The 23,494-nt window shown below is 37.7% G+C and overlaps 1 protein-coding gene across 1 annotated transcript in view; it reads right to left on the bottom strand.

Annotated features, from left to right (window-relative positions):
• Positions 1–23,494, bottom strand: part of VPS8 (VPS8 subunit of CORVET complex) — a 235,611-nt gene that overhangs the window by 161,983 nt on the left and 50,134 nt on the right. Inside the window, 5 exon segments of the mRNA XM_070582453.1 lie at positions 10,561–10,650; positions 11,633–11,679; positions 12,119–12,209; positions 13,098–13,133; positions 13,872–13,946. Coding sequence (XP_070438554.1) covers positions 10,561–10,650; positions 11,633–11,679; positions 12,119–12,209; positions 13,098–13,133; positions 13,872–13,946 — 339 coding nt within the window.

Below are 23,494 nucleotides of genomic sequence, written 5' to 3'. Positions count from 1 at the left end.
AAAAAGTCAATGCCAAAAGGTTACATACTACGTAATTCCACTTATATAACATTCTTGAAATGACAAAATTATAGATACGGAGAAAAATTAGTGGTTGCCAGGGCCTAGGAAGGGGGTAGGGGCGGGAGGGAAGTGGATGGGGCTATAAAGAGGCAAAATTCATGTGGTGATGGAAATGTCCTGTATCTTTAGTGTATTGGTCAATATCCTGGTTATGTAGTCACACCACGGTTTTGCAAGATGTTCCCAATGGGAAAAATCGAGTTCAGTGTACATGGGATTTCTGTGTATTATTTCTTACAACTGAATGTGAATCTACAATTATCCCCAAATAAAAAATTTAATTAAAAAAAAAGAGGATACACATAGTCCTCAAAGCTACCCCTGACTGTTCTTAACTCACTTAAATAGGGCTACATCATCCAAATTAATGCTTTATCAATTTTGAACATTAAAAATCATAAACAAAATATTAGTTAAAGCCAAATCTATTTCCATATTTTAAGGCTTCTTTTCTAGAATCTGATTACGAAGAGTCAAGTCAGACTATCCAGTGGAGAATGCCCGGTGGCAATCTCCTAGGGGCCTGAAAACGAGCTGGCTGGGATCTGTAGCTCTCCATCTCCCCAGTGGCAAGGGCTAAGCACAGACTCAACTTCCCACAGGATCTGCACTCAGCTACACAGCTGACATTCCCAGGACAAGTATACAACCACCGTGAGCAGCTGGTGCCCAGCTGGGCTATCTCCCCACTTAACCCATTTGGAAGGCTGCTTTCATGAGAGCACTATGAGAAAGAAGAATGGGAAAAGACAGGTCCTTCTCTTGAAGCGAAACCCTCAGTCCTTCCAGCTAGACTTGATCTACACACACCTCTCTTTGGGACGTTGAGCGATCAAGGGCCTGACTGCAAACTTTCAGCCCTTCCGCCCTGAGGTTCAGCATGCGCTGTGTGCTGCTTGCTGCTATTTGCCTGAAGTCTTTCAACACACACGTAGTGAGCAATACCTGCTTTAAGAATGTTCCTCACAGTCTCAAAAGCTTGCAGGAGTCCCCTGAAATGGGTAAATTTTTGGTCTCCAGAATTAAAAAAAAAAAAAAAAAAGTAAATATTTTTCTAATCTCTTCTTCAATGCACAGCCCTATCATCGGCCAAAGAAGACTGTTTCTCTTATTAGATATTCATGTATATTTAAGACTTATTAAAGAAGGCAATGTGGAAATGTAAATAAAACACTAAGCTGACAGACAGAAAACCTAAATTTAAGCCTGTCAATTGTTCGAGTGACTGAATAGATCATTTTATTGCATTGTGACTATCTTACCATCTGCCAACTAAAGATATAATCTCTGGCTTTCCCTATTTCATAGGGATGATATGAAAAGAAACGAGATAGCAGATGTAGATGCCTTTGCTTTTTGGAACAACAGCATTAATTCTCATAATCTATATTCTAAAAGTCAGTCAGGCAGTGAAAACAGCATTGTTTGAAAATGATTCAAAATTTTAACAAAGCCTAGAATGTATATATACCAAAATAGATAAACATTCCTAAGCACACACATAGAAAGAGAGAAAGATAGACAGATAGATAGACAGACAGACAGACGGATCGATCTCCAAAGGCTGTCTGAGCTGGGTAGCTGGTAGTCCAGTATTAGCATACACACACTGTGAGCAGCTATATAGATATCTCTCTGCATGTGTATGTGTGTACATGTGTTTTTCCTTTTTTTTTTTTCCCAGTATGATAACAAAGTAATCTTCTAGGAAAGACCTGATTCCCCAGAACCAGCATTTTAAGCAAGCCTCAGGGACAAGGCGGTGTGCTGGACACCGACACTGTTTTCCCTTCCAAATCATCTCAGGGAAGCATGAGTTAAACAAGGAAAGCTCCTATCATCTCACTCTGCGTTCAGTTTTAGTCTCTGTCCACTCTTTGGCATGAATTCTTAAAACAAAAACATATGCCAACAGTTGCTATAAGAACAGCCTTGAATGATATGCTTCTCATGGAAATGTACATGAAGCTGGAAGGAGAGCTTGGTAATGATTAACGTAAGGCTTCATTTTTCAGATCTTTTAAAATTATATTATTTTAGCTTGATTCATATTATTAAAATGCCTCATTTATTTATACCTTTACCTTGTTTCATACACAAACATGAGTGTAGCAAGATAAAATAACCCAAATTCATGAACCTGTTTCCATAGTTAGTTGACCAGCTTCTGAATCTGAGAGCACTGCTGGCAGACAGCTCTGACACCAGAGAAGCCAGAGGGGCAGACTGTTTCAAGAAGTCGTTAACTACGCTGAATGCTATTAAGGACCAATAAGATGAGAAATAAAAGGGCCCATAATCATTCAAAGATGATTACTATGGTTATCTTAAAATGAATTCATTTGTACTTTCACCTTTTTATATATATTAGTATCTTCCTAAAACTCATATATTACTTAGTCCTCTCTATTTCAAAGTGAGCTACCTGATAACATACTGGTCTAAGATTATGAAAGAATAAACTGTGGGATGAAACACAGTACGGTATAGGGTCAAGGCTCCTGAGCCAGACAGCCTGGGTGCCTATCATGGTTCTGCTCTTTAATGGTTGTGTGATATTAGGCAAGTTACTCAAGCTCCGTGTCTGCTTAACACCTGTAAACATCTGTAAAATGGGGATAAATAACAGCTACTCCTCCAGTATAAAGATCAAATCAGATACTTGCCAGGCACATCGCACACAATATCAGCCATGATTATGGACATCTGCGTTGCAAATGCTAAGTTCTATTCTCATTTCAAACCTCCCAGAGTTAGATTTAAAACATATTTCCAAAGCAAACATGTACACAACATAAGTTCATGTGCTTTTTTTAAAGTCCCTCATCAAATATTTACCAAATAAAGGGCACTAAACCACATGCTGGGAATACAGCAGTGAAAAAAATCAGACTTGTTCCCTGCACTTATACAGGTCCCTGGACTTACACAGTCTAGCTGGGGAAGACTGACATTGAATGAGTAATTTAAGTGCATGGTATTTTACAAAGAAATGGATCTGATTTAACACGGGAGTCAGAGGAAGTGACGTTTAAGCTGACACCCGAAAATAGATAGGAGCTAGTTGAGCTAAAAAGAAATAGCAAGGAATTTTTTTGTGCAAACACTATAGCCAAAGGCTCTGAGTTAAGAGAGAACGGGGACATCAAAAAACTGAAAAGAACTCTACAGTATTGTAGGGATACCAAGAATCAGGAGGAGTTAGGTGGGGATACAGTAGTCCCCACTTATCCGTGGGAGATGTGTTCCAAGACCCTCAGTGGATACTTAAAACCACAGATAGTGCTGAGCCCCGTATACATTATCTTTTTCCTATAGATACATACCTATGATAAAGCTTAATTTATAAATTAGGCACAGAAAGAGATTAACAACAATAACCAATAATATAACAGAACAATTATAACAATATATTGTAATAAAAGTTACTATAGATCTTAGCAACCTCAGCATATGACTTTTTTTTTCTTTCCTTATTAAGTCAAGAACTTTCAGCTTTTCACTTAAAGGAAACATTTTACAGCTTTTCTTTGGCATATTCAAATTGCCAGCATCACTACTCTTGTGTTTTGGAGTCATTATTAAGTAAAATAAGGATGACTTGAACACAAGCACTGCGATACCGTGACAGTTGATCTGACAACCAAGATGGTTACTAGTGACTAACAGGCAGGTAGCGTATACAGCGTGGCTATGCTGGACAAAGGGATGATGTCCATGCTGGGTGGGATGGAGCAGGACAGCACAAGATTTCATCACGCTACTCAGAATGGTGCGCAATTTAAAACTTATTAATTGTTTATTTCTGGAATTTTCCATTTACTATTTTCAGACCACGGAGGACCACAGTTAACTGAAATGGTGGAAAGTGAAACCACAGCTAAGGAGGGACAACTGTATATCATGTACAGCCTTAGAAACTCCAGGGAATTTAGTCTTTATTCCAAGACAATCAGAAGTCCTCAAAATATTTTAAAATCAGGAGAGTCTCATGTCTAGACTTGAAAGACATTTCTCTCTGTCTGCTGTGTGGAAAATGCAATGAAATGCTGTAAGAATATGTACAGAAAGATCAATAAGGAGGCTATGGTAATATACCAAGAGAAAATTATGGTGATATGCACCAGAATAGTGGAAGAATAGATGGCATGATGTAAACAGATTAAAGAAATAGAGAAAAGTCAAGAGGCAGAATAGATAAGAACGAGTGAAAGACAAGAATCTTTCAATTCCCTTTAGGTGGATAGTGGATCCATTCAGTAAAATAGAGATCATCCAAAGAGGCTTTGTGAAGGAATGTTCATGAGTTTGAGGTACCTATGAAACATCCAAGTGGAGATTAAATGGGCATCTTACTATACAGATCTTGGAACTCGGAGAACAATCTAGGTTGAAGACACTGTTAAGATAGTCACTTGTCTATATCACCTAGGGAGAGAACATAAAGCAACAGTTCTTGAACTTTAACATGCTTAAGAGTCATCTCAGGGGCTGATCACAAATCTGGGTCACCAATCCCAGAGACTCAGATTCAGCCAACCTGCGAAATAACTCAGGAAAAGCATTTTTAGCAAATATTCTCAAGCGTTTTTTGAAGCAAATGGTCCACAGACAACATCTAGAGAAACAGTGATATAGAGTATTGTGAAGAATTCTAACATTTATTGGTTAAGTAGATGAGGAGGAAGAAGAATGAACAAAGAAAGTCACTAAGTAGTGAGAGAGATAGGGGAAAAAAAACACAACTGGAATGTATGATACCAGAGAAGCCAAAGGGACAGACTGTTTCAAGAAGTCACTAATTGCGTTGAATGCTTCTGGAGACCAACAAGATGAGGAACAAAAACGGCCCACAGAATTTATAGACACAGGATGAGAGGGAGGTGGGAAATGCAGACAACTCTTATGTTTGGCTCTGTAAAGAATGTGCAGACAAGAGGCATAAGGCTATTGTGTACGGCATGGTGCAAAGGAGGCGTTTATTTGCTGTTTGACTTTGTTTTAGGATGGGAAGACCTGGCCAGAAGAAAAAACATGGTTCAAGATGTAGAGACAGAGAACACTTTAATTCCTTTTAATCCTTCTAGTTATTATACAAATAAAGTATAGGTTCAAATCTTTTCATAGATAAATAAAAGCCACAGCATTTCAAAAGCATCACAAGATCCCAAAGTTATTTTCTATAGTCAAAGCAGGACAAAATATTGATCTTTGGAGGAAAGCAGAAATACTAAATGGCATATATTCTGACTCCAAGGAAAAGGTGAGGCTCTTCCTCACAAGTGAAGATTAAAATTGAGGCAGCAGGCATGAGCGCCACCTGCTGGTAAGATACAAATTCTTGGTACTCTGAGTAAGAAACCAGTCTTCCCTGGATTAAAGGATACCTGTTTCTAATGAGTTTCTATACGGATCAGAATCTTAGATATTCCCACCCAGTAAAGAAAGTCTTTTAAAAACACTTCAGGCCAGTTGTCATACTCCCTTTATTTCAATACATTCAACAGTAGGAGGTGCATAAGTCCAAAAGCCATTACATCATCACTAGGTCATTTTAAACAGGAATACAGCTCCTAATGTCCACCCACTTATACCAGCCTTCCCTTTGCAGCAGTACAGTAAATCCTCATACGACAGCCCCTCATCATCTGAAGGCAGGCATGTCTCCACTTTCTCCTCAGATTAAACAACGCCAGTATTTTTTTTTCAACTATTGTTTTAAAACCTCCCACCATCCCAGCTGTGGGATATAGCTTAGTCTGTCAATAGTCCATAACCTATCTCAGAGGTTTTATCTCCAACAGGTAGCCCAGTGGTACTATAACTTTCCTTTATCTGGACCTTAACGTACTAATGCTCATACTAAATTTGTAGTCAACTAAAATTCTGTTTGGCTAGATTTTCCCAACTCAATACTCATGCAATGTAATCAGCTGAATCTAATGAAGTCTTGATGTTTATCCTGGTTAAATTTCATATCATAATGCTTTTGATTGCACTCTGTCAGGATCATTTTGGACCCTGATTCTTGGTGTCATCTAAATTTGACAAGCCACTCAATAAATCTTCATCCAAATCAATTACAAAAACTTGGATAACAAAGAGCCCCAAGATGTAATTAATACTAAGCCCCAAAGAATGCTTTTTGGGTAGCGATGTTTATCTAGCTGAAAATCGATTTACTAATCTATTTACTATTTACTAATCTATTTCAGCCATGAGGAGAATGGAAAATTTAGACAAATTCCTTAATGAAATCAAGGCATTATGCAACAGGCATTCCATGAAAATGCCATCCTCAGATTCCTTTTAATAAGGCAATTTATGAGTTTAACATGATCATTGAACATGACCATTTTTAGGTGAACTCATGGAAAATGTTCACAAACCACATTGGGGTTATCAGTGGATAGCTTCCTAAGTCCACGCTTCTTTTTAAAAAAAATACACTTTAAGAGTTAACCTATTTAATAATTTTGTGATTAAATATTTAAGATTAAACGCTTAAAATGGCAGACTTGTGGCCAACTCTGCATGACTTCCACTCATCCTGATGGGCTGAGGATTACCTTTTCCAGAAGAAAACAGCCCTCTTGAGTGAAATAAATTGTGTCTCCTGTGCTGAGGCCTCCAGGCTTAAGCGAGGGCACCTCATTCAAAAGTTGATCCAAAGTTACTCACAAATCATTAACAATGGCTCCAACTGTTCAAACAGTATCCTGGATTATGATTCCACTGGGTCTTGAGATTTGAACAATCATAATGTAACTATATGTCACATATGCTGGGGTTCAGCTTTTTTATTAAATATATTTATCTAGACTTTTCCACTTTAAAGAACATTTCTCTGTGCTCATGAAAATGGAGTAAAATAAGAAGCATTATTCTATAGTAGAGTGTAGCAGTCCAGATGTGGACCTGAAGGCCCACCGCCTGGGTTCTAATCCCAGGTCTATCATTTACTAGCTATGTAACCTGGAACAGGTTATTTAATGTCTCTGTGCCTCAGTCTCATTTATAAATGTGAATACCCGCATCTACATATAAAGTTACAATAAGAATTAAATGAGTTAATATATGCAAAGGGTTTTTAACAGTGCCTCCCACCTAGTAAGCATTAAACAATTCAGATTCTGCTATAATTATCATTCTAGACACCTATTAACATCACCCCTTCTCACCTATCCTTACACTTTTTGCTCTGAAAATAACAGTACAGTACAATGGTTAGTTAACAGCTGGGCTCTGAAGTCAGAAGGACCTGGATATGAGTTCTGGCCCCACCACTTACTAGCAATATTACCTTGGGGAGTCACTTAACCTCCCTCAGCCTAAATTTCTTCATCTGTAAAATGGGGATTAAAACACTATCTACTTCATGGGGTTGCTGGGAGAATTAAATAAAAAGGAATATTACACCCTTTACTTGGTACTTGGCATGTAGTATATACTCAGTGAATCTTTGTCAAAATCTCTTTCGTGTACCCCTCAGCATCTTAGTAGGTACTGGAGTATTCTCCTTTCTGGCAGTCAAGATGCTTTTGGCATCTATCTTTGGTTTTCTGCCTCTCTCCATTTTTTGTAGCTGTTCTGTGCTTTGTAGACAGACACTTCTCTCAACATGCCTCCATTTCCTTTCTCTTTGAATTGTTTGTGGTTATTACGTCAAAATTTAAGAATTTCCTGTTCTTTGTAACCTATTCATTTTTTGGAGCCTATAACCATGAGATTGTACCCATATTTTCTTTTCTGAAGTATTTTTGTTTGTTTGTTTGTTTTGGTTTTGGTGAGGAAGATTTGCCCTGAGCTAACATCCATTGCCAATCCTTCTCTTTTTTTGCTTGAGGAAGATTAGTCTTGAGCTAACATCTGTGCCAGTCGTCCTCTATTTTGTATGTGGGATGCATCCACAGCATGGCTGACAAATGGAGTAAGTCCACGCCTGGGATCCAAACCCGTGAATCTGGGCCGTCAAAGTGGAGTGCATGGAACTTTAACCACTCGGCCATGGGGCTGGCCCCTTTTTCTGAAATATTTGATTTCTAAAATACAGGATTTATGCTGAGTGTATTCTTCATCATTATTACAATTGTTAAAACAAAGTGATAATTTTTCTCTGAAGAGTCTATCCCTGATCATTAGTAAAAAACAAATCCCAAATAGTGGTCGCCACCACTGTTATCCTTTACCTTTTATGAGACTAAAATCTTAATAAATAAAAAATTTTATCAGATACTCTTTTAGCAGAATGAAACTTCCAACAAAGATCTAGATGGTTAAGAACACATGACTACAGTTTGTTTCTCTGTAAATTTTATAATCAGCACTAGAAACCATCATCCATAGCCCCTGTCACGCTGAGATTCTTTCTTATTTCTCCAACAGAACATCACTTTTCTCCCTTTCTTCTTTTATAACTCTTTACCATGTTCTTCCCCACATGGTGGTTTCTATGTTACACATCGCCCCCCCACATCAGCCCCTCCTAGTTCCCTACTAGATGTTTATTTTCAACAGAGTATACCTTCCAATGGAGAGAGTTCTTTCATGAATACCTCCCTACCACTTCTTGGTAATAGATATTCTCTTGTTAAAATATTAAGTTTTCTTTTCTTTTTCTTTCTTTCTTTTTTTTTTTTTTTTGAGGAAGATTGGCCCTGAGTTAACATCTGCTGCCAATCCTCCTCTTTTTGCTGAGGAAGACTGGCCCTGAGCTGACATCCGTGCCCATCTTCCTCTACTTTATATGTGGGATGCCTACCACAGCATGGCTTGCCAAGTGGTGCCACGTCTGCACCCAGGATCCAAACTGGTGAACCCCAGGCTGCCAAAGCGGAATGTGCGCACTTAACCACCATGCCACCGGGCTGGCCCCTAAGTTTTCTTTTCTATATATACAACATTGGTATAAAAATTATTTATGGGGCCAGACCCGTGGCCAAGTGGTTGAGTTCACACACTCTGCTCTGGCAGCCCAGGGTTTCGCTGGTTTGAACCCTGGGCGCAGACATGGCACCGCTCATCAAGCCACGCTGAGGCAGCATCCCACATGCCACAACTAGAAGGACCCACAATTAAAAATATACAACTATGTACCGGGAGGCTTTGGGGAGAAAAAGGAAAAATAAAATCTTTAAAAAAAAAATTATTTATATAGAAGGTATTGTTCCCACACAGTTTTGTTCCCAAAAGCTTTCTTTCTGCCATATGTTTTCCTCCCAAGTTATCTATTTTTATGATTTATCTGGGCTTAGTTCTCTTCTTTATTGATAAATTAATGAGCCTCCAGCCAAACAGTAATAAAAGTTAATCCACCAGAAGCCCACTATTGTGGCACTAAAGAGTACAGTTCAGGAAACCAAATCCTCCAAATGTTAATACTCTCCAAATGTTTGATGTCCTCCAAATGTTAATTGCTGTATCTATCCCTATCTTCCAAAGTTATGAGCATCAAAGGGACAGATGCAAGGATCTGAGCTGGGCCTGCTCTTTAGAACTTCAAAACCCCTAGATCTCTTCTAAATATTTCCACTAATGTACACAAGAAAAGTTACTTTGACTCCACTGCAAACTTAAAGATAGCAAGGACCATGTATATTTCACTCATTATTGCCCAGTGCCTAGTACATATTAGACCAGAGACTGCATACTTTGGCCCATGGGCCAAATCCTGCCCACAGCCTTTTTCTGAATGGCTCACAGCTAAAACGGTTTTTACACTTTCTAAGAGTTGTTTAAAAAACAAACAACAAAAAAAAAAAAATAAGAAGAATATGTGACAGAGATCATACGTGCCCCGCAAAGCCTAAATTTTCCCATCTGGCCCTGCTTAGAAAACGTTTGCTGACCCCTGTGTTAGATCCTCAAAGATTTGTTAAAAGAGGAGGCAGGGGGAGGGGAGGGAGCTCTAGGAATGGGGAAGGAGAAAGAGATTTGTAACAAATATAACTGGAGATCACTGCAAACAGTGTAACTTGCATAATAAACACTATACAAGTCTTTAAATTGCTCCTTGACTTCCATTTTCACTGAGTTCCAAGAGAAACTCAAGGTTTTTCATTAGCATATTTTAGAGATCATGCTTTTTTTGTAATGGATCCATTCCTGAGTCACAGGTACTCCTAGAACTCAACTGACACTTCGATAGTAGACCTCTTCTCCGACTAGCCTAGTTACCATAAACGTCGGTCATCAGCCGGTGTCAGCCACTGTGAGGTGACAATTCACAGCTCTGTACCCACTTACATATATCCTTTCCTGCCACACAACACTAAGTAGCTAAGCACTAACGCTCCACAATAATTTACTCATCTGTTCCCATGTGACTGGTTACTTGAAAATTTCATCATTTAGAATGCTCCACAAGCCCTGAAACAAAGCTTTGAATACTAAAAAATGTTTAACCCAAACATGAAAGTCCCATTCTCAAGTAATATAAAAGAGTAGTATTAGACCTATGCACAGCAATGTCTATTAGAAACACATGCAAAGGTGTACCTGAAAATGCTGCTCCATCACCTGGATTTTTCCCTGATCTGGGCACTTTTTCAGAGCTCGATCTGCATAATGGAACAGGATTTCCACCATCTGTAAGGAAAAGAGTCTTGCAAAGAAATTAAGATGTATTTCTAAAGTTTTTCACTACCTAATATATATGGCCCTCCTGAAGAATAGAGAGCCAGGCTTTGTTATTACATTAAAAATATAATACAAAATGTTAGTGGCTTTATTTCCCAATATTTTTAACCCCAGCCTAACTTCTTTCAGCCTCAGAGCTACCACTAATTTGCTAATCTTTCCTAAAAATTATCTCCAGGTTCTAGACCTCATTACTATCTATACTGCTCAGGAAATGAAAAATTTTGAAGTTCAGCTCTTGAGTAATCCTCTGCTGTAGGTCTTTCCCTAAAGAACACAGATAGCTAATTCTTTTTAGAGCAGATACTGAGACAAGCAGCATTCATAAGTCTAAGGAGTAACCAATTTCTACTTATGTTTTCTAAATGTTTACACTAATTTGGAATAATTTTTACCAATGCATTTACACAATAAAAAGGGGAGGAATGACTATAGTAAACGAATTCAACCAAGTCTAGGAAAACAAATCTAATAGTAAATATTAGCGTTAACTATATTAAGCTAATAACAACAATATTAAAATATTAACCCTGCTATCTCAGGCAATACAAACACTTGCTCTTATAATACTTCTCATAATTACTATCAGTTTATAAAAACTAACAAATGTTAACTTTCTATGGGCTATAATTATGTTCAGAAATAACCCAGATCCCTGGGTTTTCTTCCTTTGACTTTCTGCTGTCTTTGAACTATTTTACTACTTTGTCATCTTCATAGGAGAGTAAGCAAGGGAAAAAAAAGAAAAGGCGATAAGAAAGAATTTAAAAAGTTTTCAAGATGACACCAGGAAATGATAACCCGACTCGTTTTTTTCTTACACACCATCTCCCTGACTGTAGCCATTTACCTAATCATGCCCACAGATATTAGCAAATACCAAAAGCACATCTGTACTATACCCTAGTAAAAACCTTATTAAAATACTCACCCGATCTGCCACAACAGCCTTTCGCTTACTGGCATCCCCTGATAATCCTGTAGAGAAGCACAACCCAGCAAAAAACAAAGTTAGTCCACATCTTCAAGAGTGAAACTATTCTGGTCTTCTATTCACAACCTGTGCTACCAATAGATAGAATTTCAACAATCCTTAGGTATCAAAATGTTGGCTAATACGCCATAACAGGAACACCTCACATGTATCAGACCAGATAGCATGTACTTCCCTTTTGCTCTAACAGCAAATTTTCCTTATGGAAAAAAAAAAAAAAAAGAATCAAAAGAGTGACACTTAAAATTCTATATCCTGTATTTGTCATTAACCTTTTTCATTGGAAGTCTGTAAGCTTTGACAACATCTTATTTATAAAATACTTGAACACTAAGCCAGAAGTGTCATGTGAGTGATTAGTATTATTCATTCCCTCTAGTCCAGAAAAACAATGTCTACTACACCAGTAATCTTTTAACTCACCCACTACTGCTTTTGCTTTTCCTTCATGGAAAGACCATGCAAGAGCCAAGGCTTCCGTAAGACAATCTTGTTTCAGCAGATGATCCACTCTCTAAAATGAATAAACGGGAGAAACCAGACCCCTTTATGTGACCAACTTGCCAGTCAGAATTCCTATTTTACCTAATATATTTCTAGAAGTTGTTGCTTAGTATCTAAAATTATTCCAAAACCATGTGACTATGTTATTTCCAAGAAAAATAATTTCTTAAAGCACTGGATAGTACAGTGATTGTATAGGCTAATATAGGCAGCCACAAGCCTAAATATGAAAAGAAGAAACAGCTAGAATGTCACTGATCACAGAAACAGCTAGTTGTTTAACACAACATCTTTTCACTCCTTCCTCCTTAGTAACAAGTCCCAAGTTTATTTGAGACAGTAATATACAAGCTAAAGGATATTTCTAAGACTCTCTTATAGCGACTTGGGGCCATGTGACTAAATTCTGGCCAATGATAAGTAAGCAGAAATGTTGCTTGGTATTTCTGAGATGTCACTTTAAAAGGCAAGGACCAGCCGTTCTCTTCTCTTCCCTCCTTCCTGGAATGTAGACTTAACAGCTGGAGTTCCATACTGGAACATAAAATGACCTTGAGACTAGAAGCCACACACAAGGATGGTGGAACAGGATATTATACTAAAGACCATAGGGCTGCCATACTAATCATGGACTGCCTACCTCCAGATTGCCTTTACATGAGAGAAAAATCCTGTTTAAGCCACTGTTATTTTGAATTTTCTGATATGTATAGCTAAACCTACTCCTAATTTATACAGTTTTACCAAATCAAGTACCCAGTAGTTACAAGGGTTTTGATGCACACTGCTGAAACTAAAAAGCCCAAATCCAAATAATCTTTTTCTGCAAAGTCAAAACAGAAATGTTAAGATGGCACCAATTCAACAGCTCTAATACATAAAATTACTTTGAACTTACCTCTCTCCAGCTCCTCAGCATCATCACGTAAACAGACTAGAAATCAAAGAGAAGAAAATTAAAATGCTCTTCTTCAATGGACTTGTTCGGGAGACACATTTGCCCCAGTTCCACATCTCATTTCACATTTCTTTAAGTAAAAGCATTTCATACCACAGTTAGAAGCATTTACTAAAGGGTCTTCAAGGGCCCACATTAATGAGTAAATCAAATATTTAAAGGTCAATAAGCCTACGGTCCAAAAAGGAGTTAATCCCATGGATAAGGAACCCCCAATCTTCCCATACTGACTTGCTAATATTTTGAATTTTAATAATGAATAAATATTTCTCCATGTTAAGTTAAAAAATAAAAGCACAGGAACAAACTGATATACAAAAAGTTCCTATTCCAGTGATTCTATTCTAAGTCAAATACCTCAATGTATTTTAATATATCCTAAGCAGATCTAAGCTAAAGGACATCTTAATGACATGACAAACATACATGAGAAGGTATCTTCCTGGTCATGAAAACATAAATGCGAAGATTATGAAAGTATATCCCTGAATTTAGAAAATAAGCATTCTATTAGAAGCTAAGTGAAAGTAAAAATATTTCTAAAAATGGAGAAAATAAGTCAGCTTAAAATCACCACTATCTAACCCCTAAAAGTTTTAGATTACCGCTGATCAATATCCACTTTGTAATGCACTGCTCTTTTTACCAGCAACCTCCTTCAGCCCCAACTATCCTGACACAAATAAACACAAGTCACAGAGTGGAAGAGCTTACTTTTGTCCCCAAATAAAAGATCTGACCACCATAGCTACTGATGGATTGATAACAAGCCTTCTCTCCAACCAAAGCCTATAAAAAAATAAACAAAACAGGTAAGAATTACATGCATTAGAAGTCTCACTAAGTTTTAAAGAATGTCAATTATAGAGACAACATTTAAGGTTAACATGGTTTCATGCCATCATCCCATAAGTAAGTGGGGAAAACGTCAATCAAGTGCCATCTGTCAGTGACAGTGGCAGAGAAGACAAAGTGCAAAAAGTAATTTTCTGCTTACAGATGGTCTTTTGATTTTTCAGAACATGGAAAAGGGAGGAACATGCCAACTTCTAAATCTGAAGGAAAACTGTTGCAACCTGCCCATCGTTGGATGACAGGTAGTCATGCTTCTGGCAAACAATAGGGCTGACTGAAAATGGCACCCCCAAGTTCTCTGAAATAAATATCAGCATAAAACTCAAGAGAAAAACAGGAAGACAAACCAGTATAGTATATGAAAGTCAGCATAGCCCAGCAAAATAGAAAGAAGACCTACTGTCTGATTGACAGATCTGGGCTGCAAATGTTGGCTCTGTCACTTAGCGGGTATGACCTTAAACAAGTTTCAAACTTGCAACATTCAGTTTCCCATCTTTGAAAACCATGTACTGTTTCTGCAAGGCTTAAATATATTAATATTTATAAACCTCCCAAAATATATAAGTGGTCAATAACTGATAACTATGATAATTTTTCTTAACTTTTCATTACGGAAATTTAAAAATGTATACAAAGGCAGAGAGAATAAAATAATGAACCTATGCATCCATTATCCAGCTTCATCAATTATCAACTCATCACCAATCCTGTCTCATCTACATTCCACTGACTCCTCTGTAACACAGTATAATTTTGAAGTGAATCTCAGATTTTGAATATTTCATTTATAAAAATTCAATATAGGCATAATAAATGAGCCCTTTTAACATAATGACAATTTCACTAATATACTTTAAAATATTAACAATCATTTCTCAATATCAAATATCCAATCAGTGTTTGGATTTCAAATTGTCTCACAGATGTCAAATGCTGTTGAGGTTTTTCTTGTTTGTTCTGTTTTTCTTTTTTCTGCATTTAATTTGTCTGAATGAAGATCCAAACAAGGGCCACATGTTGGAGCTGGCCAATGCATCTCAAGTCTCTTAATATATAGGTTTTTGCCTCTAGCTGTCAGTCCTTTATTTTCCTTGAAGTGTATTTACTGAAGAAGCTGGAACACTTATTCCATAGAGTTTCCTACTATCTGGATTTTGCTCACTTCATGCCCATGGAATCTTCTAACACGCTCCTCTGCCTTCTACACTTTCTCCAGAGGAGGTCTGATCAGAATCAGGGATTTTAATTTTGGCTTTTGGCAGTACTACTTTCAGTACGATGCTAGCTGTAGAATTTTTCTCGATGTCCTTATTATCAGGATGAAGAATTTCCCTTCTATTTCTAGTTTGCTGAGAGTTTTATTGGGAATGGATATTGAACTTTGTCAAATGCTTTTTCTACGTCTTTCAAGATGACATTACGGTTTTCCTTACAATCAACTATTATGGTGAATTACATTGATTTTTTTAACGTTAAACCAGCCTTGCATGCCTTGGATAAACACTATTTGATCATCATTAGTCTTTTTATACATTGCTGGTTTCTATTTACCAATATTTTAAGTATTTTTGCTTCTCTGCTTATGAGGACATTGGTCGGTAGTGTTCTTTATTGCTATGTCTTTTTCTGGTTTTATCATCAGAGTTAAGGCAGTCTCATAAAAACTGTTATGTACTCCCTTTTCCTCTATTTTTAAAAATATTTTTGTGTAGGGGCTGGCCCCGTGGCCGAGTGGTTAAGCTCGCGCGCTCCGCTGCAGGCGGCCCAGTGTTTCGTTAGTTCGAATCCTGGGCGCGGACATGGCACTGCTCATCAGACCACGCTGAGGCAGCGTCCCACATGCCACAACTAGAAGAACCCACAACGAAGAACAACAAAGAATACACAACTATGTACCGGGGGGGCTTTGGGGAGAAAAAGGAAAAAATAAAATCTTTAAAAATATATATATATATTTTTGTGTAGAATTGGTATTATTTTTTCCTTAAATATGACAGACTTCACTAGTGAAGCTATCTAGGCCTGGAGTTTCCTCACAGGAAATCAATTAATTTCTCTAATTGATGTACAGCCACTCAGATTTTCCATTTCTTCTTGAGTCAGCTTTGGTAATTTGTGTCTTCCAAAGAATTTTTCCATTTCATCTAAAGTTGTTGATTTATTAGTATAAAGTTACTCATATTATCTTTTCACCTCTCTCATTCTTGATATCAGTAATTGTGCCTTCTCTCTTTCTTTCTTGATTAGTCTCACTAGAGGTTTATCAATTTTATTTATCTTTTAAAGAACCAGCTTTTGCTTTCTTTGATTTTTTTCTATTGTTTGTCCATTTTCTATTTAATTGATTTGTGTTCAATTAACACCCCCAGCACCCTTCCCATGGTAACCACTGAACTGTTTTGTCCATGTGCTTGTTCATATTCCACATATGAGTGAAATCATCTGGTGTTTCTCTTTCTCAGTCTGACTTATTTTGCTTAGCATAATTTCCTCCAGATCCATCCATGTTGTTGCAAATGGGATGATTTTATCCTTTTTTATGGCTGAGTAGTATTCCATTGTATATATATATACACCACATTTTCTTTATCCTATCATCAGTCGATGGGCATTTAGATTGCTTCCATGTCTTGGCTATTGTGAATAGTGCTGCAATGAACACAGGGGTGCATATGTTACTTTGGATTGTTGATTTCAAGTTGTTTGGGTAGAGGCCCAGTAGTGCCATAGCTGGGTTGTATGGTAGTATTATTTTTAGTTTTCTGAGGAATCTCCATACTGTTTTCCATAGTGGCTGCACCAGTTTGCATTCCCACCAGCAGTGTATAAGGGTTCCCTTTCCTCCAGCACCTCTCGAACATTTGTTATTTTTCGTCTTAGTGATTATAGCCATCTTAACAGGTGTAAGGTGACATCTTAGTGTAGTTTTAATTTGCATTTCCATGATGATTAGTGATGGTGAACACCTTTTTATGTGTTTATTGGCCATCTGTATATCTTCTTTGGAATAATGTCTGTTTGTATCCTCTGCCCGTTTTTTCATCAGGTTATTTGTTTTTTTATTGTTTAGTTGAGTTCCTTATATATTATGGAGATTAACCCCTTGTCAGATATATGATTTGCAAATATTTTCTCCCAATTGGGGGGTTGTCTCCTTGTTTTGATTCTAGTTTCTTTTGCCTTACAGAAGCTCTTTAGTCTGATGAGGTCCGACTTGTTTATTTTTTCTTTTGTTTCCCTTGTCTCAGAAGACATCGTATTTGAAAAGATCCTTTTAAGTTCTATGTCAAAGAGTGTACTACCTATATTATCTTCCAGGAGTTTTATGGTTTCAGGACTTATCTTCAAGCCTTTGATCCATTTTGAGTTTATTTTTGTGTATGGCATGAGACAATGGTTCTTTGTTCTATTTCCATGAAGAATGTCACTGGGATTCTGACTGGGATTGCATTGAATCTGTAGATTGCTTTTGGTAGTATGGACATTTTAACCACGTTTATTCTTCCAATCCATGTGCATGGAATCTCTTTCCATCTCTTTATATCATTACCTATTTCTTTCAGTAACGTCTTATAGTTTTCATTGTTTAAGTTCTTCACCTCATTAGTTAAATTTCTTCCTAGGTATTTTATTGTTCTAGTTGCAACTGTAAATGGAATTGTGCTCCTGAGTTCTCTTTCCGTAAGTTTGTTATTAGAGTATAGAAATGCAACTGATCTTGGTAAGTTGATTTTGCACCCCGCAACTTTACCATAGTTGTTAATTATTTCTAATAGTTTCCCAAGGGATTCTTTAGGGTATTCTATATATAAGATCATGTCATCCACAAACAGCGAGAGTTTCACTTCTTCACTCCCTATGTGCATTCCTTTTATTCCTTTCTCTTGCCTAATTGCTCTGGCCAAAACCTCCAGTACTACGTTGAATAAGAGTGGTGATAGTGGGCATCCTTGTCTGGTTCCTGTCCTCAGGGGGATGGTGTTCAGTTTTTCTCCATTGAGTATGATGTTTGCTGTGGGTCTGTCATACATGGCCTCTATTATGTTGAGGTAATTTCCTTCTATCCCCATTTTGTTACAAGTTTTTTTAATCATAAATGGCTGTTGGATCTTGTCAAATGCTTTCTCTGCATCTATTGAGATGATCATGGTTTTTATTCCTCAGTTTGTTGATGTGGTATATCATGTTGATTGACTTGCAGATGTTGAACCATTCCTGTGTCCCTAGTATAAATCCCACTTGATCATGATGTATGATCTTTTTGATGTATTGCTGTATTTGGGTTGCCATTATTTTGTTTAGAATTTTTGCATCTACGTTCATCAGCAATCTTGGCCTGTAGTTTTCCTTTTTTGTGCTGTCCTTGTCAGGATTTGGTATCAGAGTGATGTTGGCCTCGTAAATGTGTTAGGAAGTGTTTCAGCTTCCGTAATTTTTTGGAATAGCTTGAGAAGGATAGGTATTAAGTCCTCTCTGAAAGTTTGGTAGATTTCCCCAGGGAAGCCATCTGGTCCTGGGCTTTTATTCTTTGGGATGCTTTTGATTACTGTTTCAATCTCTTTCCTTGTGACTGGTCTATTCAGATTATCTATTTCTTCTTGATTCAGCTTTGGGAGGTTGTAAGAGTCTAAGAATTTATCCATTTCCTCTAGATTATCCATTTTGTTGGGATATAGTTTTTTGTAGTATTCTCTCATAATCTGTTGTATTTCTGTGGTATCTTGTTATTTCTCCTCTTTCATTTCTGATTTTGTTTATCTGAGCTTTCTCTCTTTTTTTCTTCTCTGGCTAGGGGTTTGTCAATTTTATTTACCCTTTCAAAGAACCAGCTGTGTTTCACTGATCCTTTCTACTGCCTTTTCTGTTTCAATAGCATTTATTTCTGCTCTGATTTTTATTCTCTTTCTCCTTCTGCTGACTTTGGGCTTTATTTGTTCTTCTTTTTCTAATTCAGTTAGGTGTAATTTGAGGTTGCTTATTTGGGATTTTTCTTGTTTTTTAAGGAATCCTGTATTGCAATGAATTTCCCTCTTAATACGGCTTTTGCTGCATCTCATCTGAGTTGGTATGGTATGTTCTCATTTTCATTTTTTGATTTCTCCTTTAATTTCTTCAATGATCCATTGCTTGTTCAATAGCATGTTGTTTAGTCTCCACATCTTTGTCCCTTTCCAGCTTTTTTCCTGTAATTAATTTCTAGCATTATAGCATTGTGATCCAAAAAGATGCTTGTTATTATTTCAATTTTCTTAAATTTATTGAGGTTTGCCTTGTTTCCCAACATATGCTCTATCTTTGAGAATGTTCTGTGTGCACTTGAGAAGAACGTGTATTCTGCTGTTTTTGGATGGAGTGTTCTATATATGTCTATTAAGTCCAACTGGCTTAGCTTTTCATTTAATTCCACTGTTTCCTTGTTGATTTTCTGTCTGAATGATCTATCCATTGATGTGAGTGGGGTGTTGAGGTCTCCTACTATTATTGTGTTATTATTAATATCTTCTTTTAGGTTTGTTAACAGTTGCTTTATGAACTTTGGTGCTCCTCTGTTGGGTGCATAGATATTTATAAGTGTTATTTCTTCTTGATGGAGTGTCCCTTTGACTAAATATACTGCCCCTCTTTGTCTCTCTTTACCTGCTTATCCTGAAGTCTACTTTGATACAGGTATGACAACACCTGCTTTCTTTTGTTTGCCGTTAGCTTGGAGTATCATCTTCCATCCCTTCTCTCTGAGCCTGTGGTTGCCATTGGAGCTGAGATGTGTTTCCTGGAGGAAGTATATTGTTGGGTCTTGTTCTTTAATCCATCTCGCCACTCTGTGTCTTTTCATTGGAGAATTCAATCCATTTATGTTTAGGGTGATTATCGATACATGAGGGCTTAATGCTGCCATTTTATCACTCATTTTCTGGTTCTCCTGCATTTCCTTTGTTTCTCGTCCTGTTTTGGTCTACCCATTGAATTATGTAGTTTTTTATGATGTGTTTGTTTTCTCCTTGTTTATTATTTGTGTCTCTGTTCTGTGTTTTTGTTTAGTGGTTACCATGAGGTTCGTGTTCAGCATCTCGTGTATAAGATAGTCCATTTTCTGATGGCCTCTTCTTTCCTTAGTCTAAATTGATTCAGTCCCTTTCCTCCTCCCCTCCTAAGTTGTTTTTCTTACATCTTATTCCATCTTGTTTTGTGAGTTTGTGGTTAAAATGACAAGGTTATCTTTGTTTTTGGTGTTTTCCTTCCCTTTATCTTTAATGCTATACTTGAGTATTTGCATCCTATTCTGATTCTATCTACCTATTTATCTCCTTACTCTGTGCTTTGTAACCCCTTTCTCCCTGGGGTTTTTTTTTTTTTTTTTTCAGGTATGAGGGCCTTCTTGAGGATTTTTTGTAGAGGGGTCCTTGTGGCTACAAACTCCCTTAGCTTTTGTTTGTCTGGGAAAGCTTTTATTTCTCCATCATATCTGAAGGATATTTTTGCTGGATACCAAGTATTCTTGGCTGAAAATTTTTGTCTTTCAAAGATTTGAATATGTCATTCTATTCTCTCCTAGCCTGTAAGGTTTCTGCAGAGAAATTTGCTGAAAGTCTGATATGGGGTCCTTTGTAGGCTATTTTCCTCTGCCTTGCTGCCCTTAGTATTCTTCCTTTGTCACTCATTTTTGCCAGTTTTACTACTATATGCCTTGCAGTAGGTCTTTTTGCATTGACATATCTAGGAGATCTGGCAGCCTCTTTCACATGGATTTCCATCTCCTTCCCTAGATTTGGGAAGTTCTCTCTTATTTCTTTGAACACACTTTCTGCTCCATTCTCCTTCTCTTCTCCTTCTTGAATACCTATAATTCTTATGTTGCATTTCCTCATTGAGTCAGATATTTCTTGGAGACTTTCTTCATTTCTTTTTAGTCTTAGTTCTCTCTCCTCCTCTGTCTGGAGCATTTCCACATGTCTATCTTTGATTACGCTGATATGCTCCTCTATGATGTCCACTCAAGTGTTCAGACTCTGTATTTTATTTCTTCCACTGTGTCTGTCATCTCTAATATTTCTGATTGATTCTTCTTTATAGTTTCAATCTTTTTTATGAAGTAGCTCCTGAACTTATTGAATTGTTTCTCTACATTCTCTTTTACCTCATTGAGTTTTTTGATGATATCTATTTTGAATTCATTGTCATTTATATTACGTATTTCTGTGTCCTCAGGACTGAATTCTGGGTACTTGTCATTTTCTCTCTGGGTCTGGAGATTTGATATAATGTTTGATATTGCTGGGGGGGGTGCCTCTGTTTTTATGCAGCCTGGTATTATTTGGTTGCAGTTACCTCCTATTGCCACTGGGTGGGGGTCAAGAGCAGTGTATTCTGAGCCCTCTGCCTTCAGCTGCGATCCCAGGCACTGGAGCCAGGCTCTGGGTAGGTGGGGGTAAGGGCGCTTCCTCCCACGTGCTCTCAGGGTTATCTTGCTCCACTCTCGCTATCTGCTCTCCTAGGGTGTTGGCTTCATGAGGTCACCCTCCCACAAAAGCTCTCGCCCCAGTAGAGGTCTTCCCTTTAGGCTGCATGGGCCCTCCAGGATCCTTGGTGTTCCTGCAAACGAACATCCTCTCCCCCATTCCTTCCCTCTCAGAGGCCTCCTGCAGTCCTGGATGGCAGTCTTGGGGGGGGGGGGGGTGGGATGAAGTTTTCTCTTACCTCATTCCACCTCCTCTAAGCAGGGCTCCAGCCTTTCCACCTGTTGTCATATGGCTGTGTGTGTCTCTCCGATGTTATCTGTGTTGTGTTTGGATATCCTCTGTTGGAGTATGGATATTTTTTCATTGTATGTTGGAGGGGGAAGATTACTGGGAAAGTTTACTCTGCCATGATGCTGACGTCCCAATCCTCCTCTTTTTTGCTAGGAAGACTGGCCCTGAGCTAATATCCGTGCCCATCTTCCTCTACTTTATATGTGGGACGCCTGCCACAACATAGCTTGATAAGCGGTGCATAGGGTCCAAGCCTGGCATCTGAACCAGCGAATCCCTGGCCACCAAAGCAGAGCATGCGAACTTGACTGACACCACTGGGCTGGCCCCTTGCTTCATATATTTTGAAGGCCTGTTTTTGGGTGCTTAAAACTTTAAGATTGTTATATCTTCTTAACAAATTAACCCCTTTTTAAAATCAATTTGAAATTTCTCTTTAACTGTGACAATATTCTCTACTCTGAAATCTACTTAGTCTGCTATTACTACAGCCATTCTAGTGATCAGTGTTTGCATGGTATGTCTTTCTCCATCTTCTTACTTTTATTTATCTATGTCTTTGTATTTAATGTGAGTTTTCTGTAGATAGCATCTAGCTGGTTCTTGTGGGGTTTTTTTTTCTTCTCCCCAAAGCTGCCTAGTACATAGTTGTATATCCTAGTTGCAGGTCCTTCTAGTTCTATATAGCTATATGGGATGCTGCCTCAGTGTGGCCTGATGAGCAGTGCTAGGTCTCAACCCAGGATCCAAACTTGTGAAACCTGGGCCACCAAAGCAGAGCACATGAACTTAACCACTCGGCCACAGGTCTAGCCCCCTTGCTTTGTTTTTTTTTTTTATCCAATCTGACAATCTCTGCCTTCTAATTGAAATGTTTAGACTATTTCATTTCCTGTAATTATTGATATGGTTGGCTTTAGATTTATTATCTTATTGTTTTCTACTTGTACTATCTGTTCTTTTTTTATGCTTCTTTGAATTTATTATTTTTTAACATTCCATTTTGTCACTACTGACTTACTAGCTACACTTCTTTTTCAGTGACTGCTCTTAGCATTTACAACACACGACTTTAATTTATTTCAGTCTACATTTAAATAGTACTATACTACTTGATGTACAGCCATGCACTGCATAATGGTATTTCAGTCAATTACAGACCACAAATATGATGGTGGTCCTGTAAGATTAGTACCATATAGCTTAGGTGTACAGTAGGCTATACCACCAAGGTTTGTGTAAGTACTTTCTGTGAGGTCCACACAAGGATAAAATCACCTAATGATGCATTGCTCAGAGCATACCCCCATCATTAAATGACACGTGACTGTATAATGTAAGAACTCCACAATGATATACTTCCATCCCCTACTCCCTGCTTCTATGTACTATTTTTGTCATACAATAAACGCTACAATACATTACTGTTGTTTTAAACAGTCCACTGCTTTTTTTCAAACAATAGTGTTGAGGTATAATTTACATACCACAAAATTCACTCATTAAGTGTACAACTCACTAATTTTTAGTAAACTTACAGTTGTTCAACCATGAGCAAAATCCAGTTTTAGAACATTTCCAATACTCCACAAAGATCCCTTTTACCCGTTTCCAGTCAACCCCCATTCCCACTCCCAGTCTCACGTGACCACTAATCTGCGTCTGTCTCTATAAACTTGCCTTCTCTGGACATTTCACATAAATAGAATCAAACAATATATGTTCTTTCCA

Source organism: Equus przewalskii, chromosome 18 (assembly GCF_037783145.1).
Source record: "Equus przewalskii isolate Varuska chromosome 18, EquPr2, whole genome shotgun sequence".
In the NCBI taxonomy this organism is placed as follows: domain Eukaryota; kingdom Metazoa; phylum Chordata; class Mammalia; order Perissodactyla; family Equidae; genus Equus; species Equus przewalskii.
Note: the sequence above shows the minus strand (reverse complement) of the source record. Positions and strands in the feature narration are given on the sequence as shown.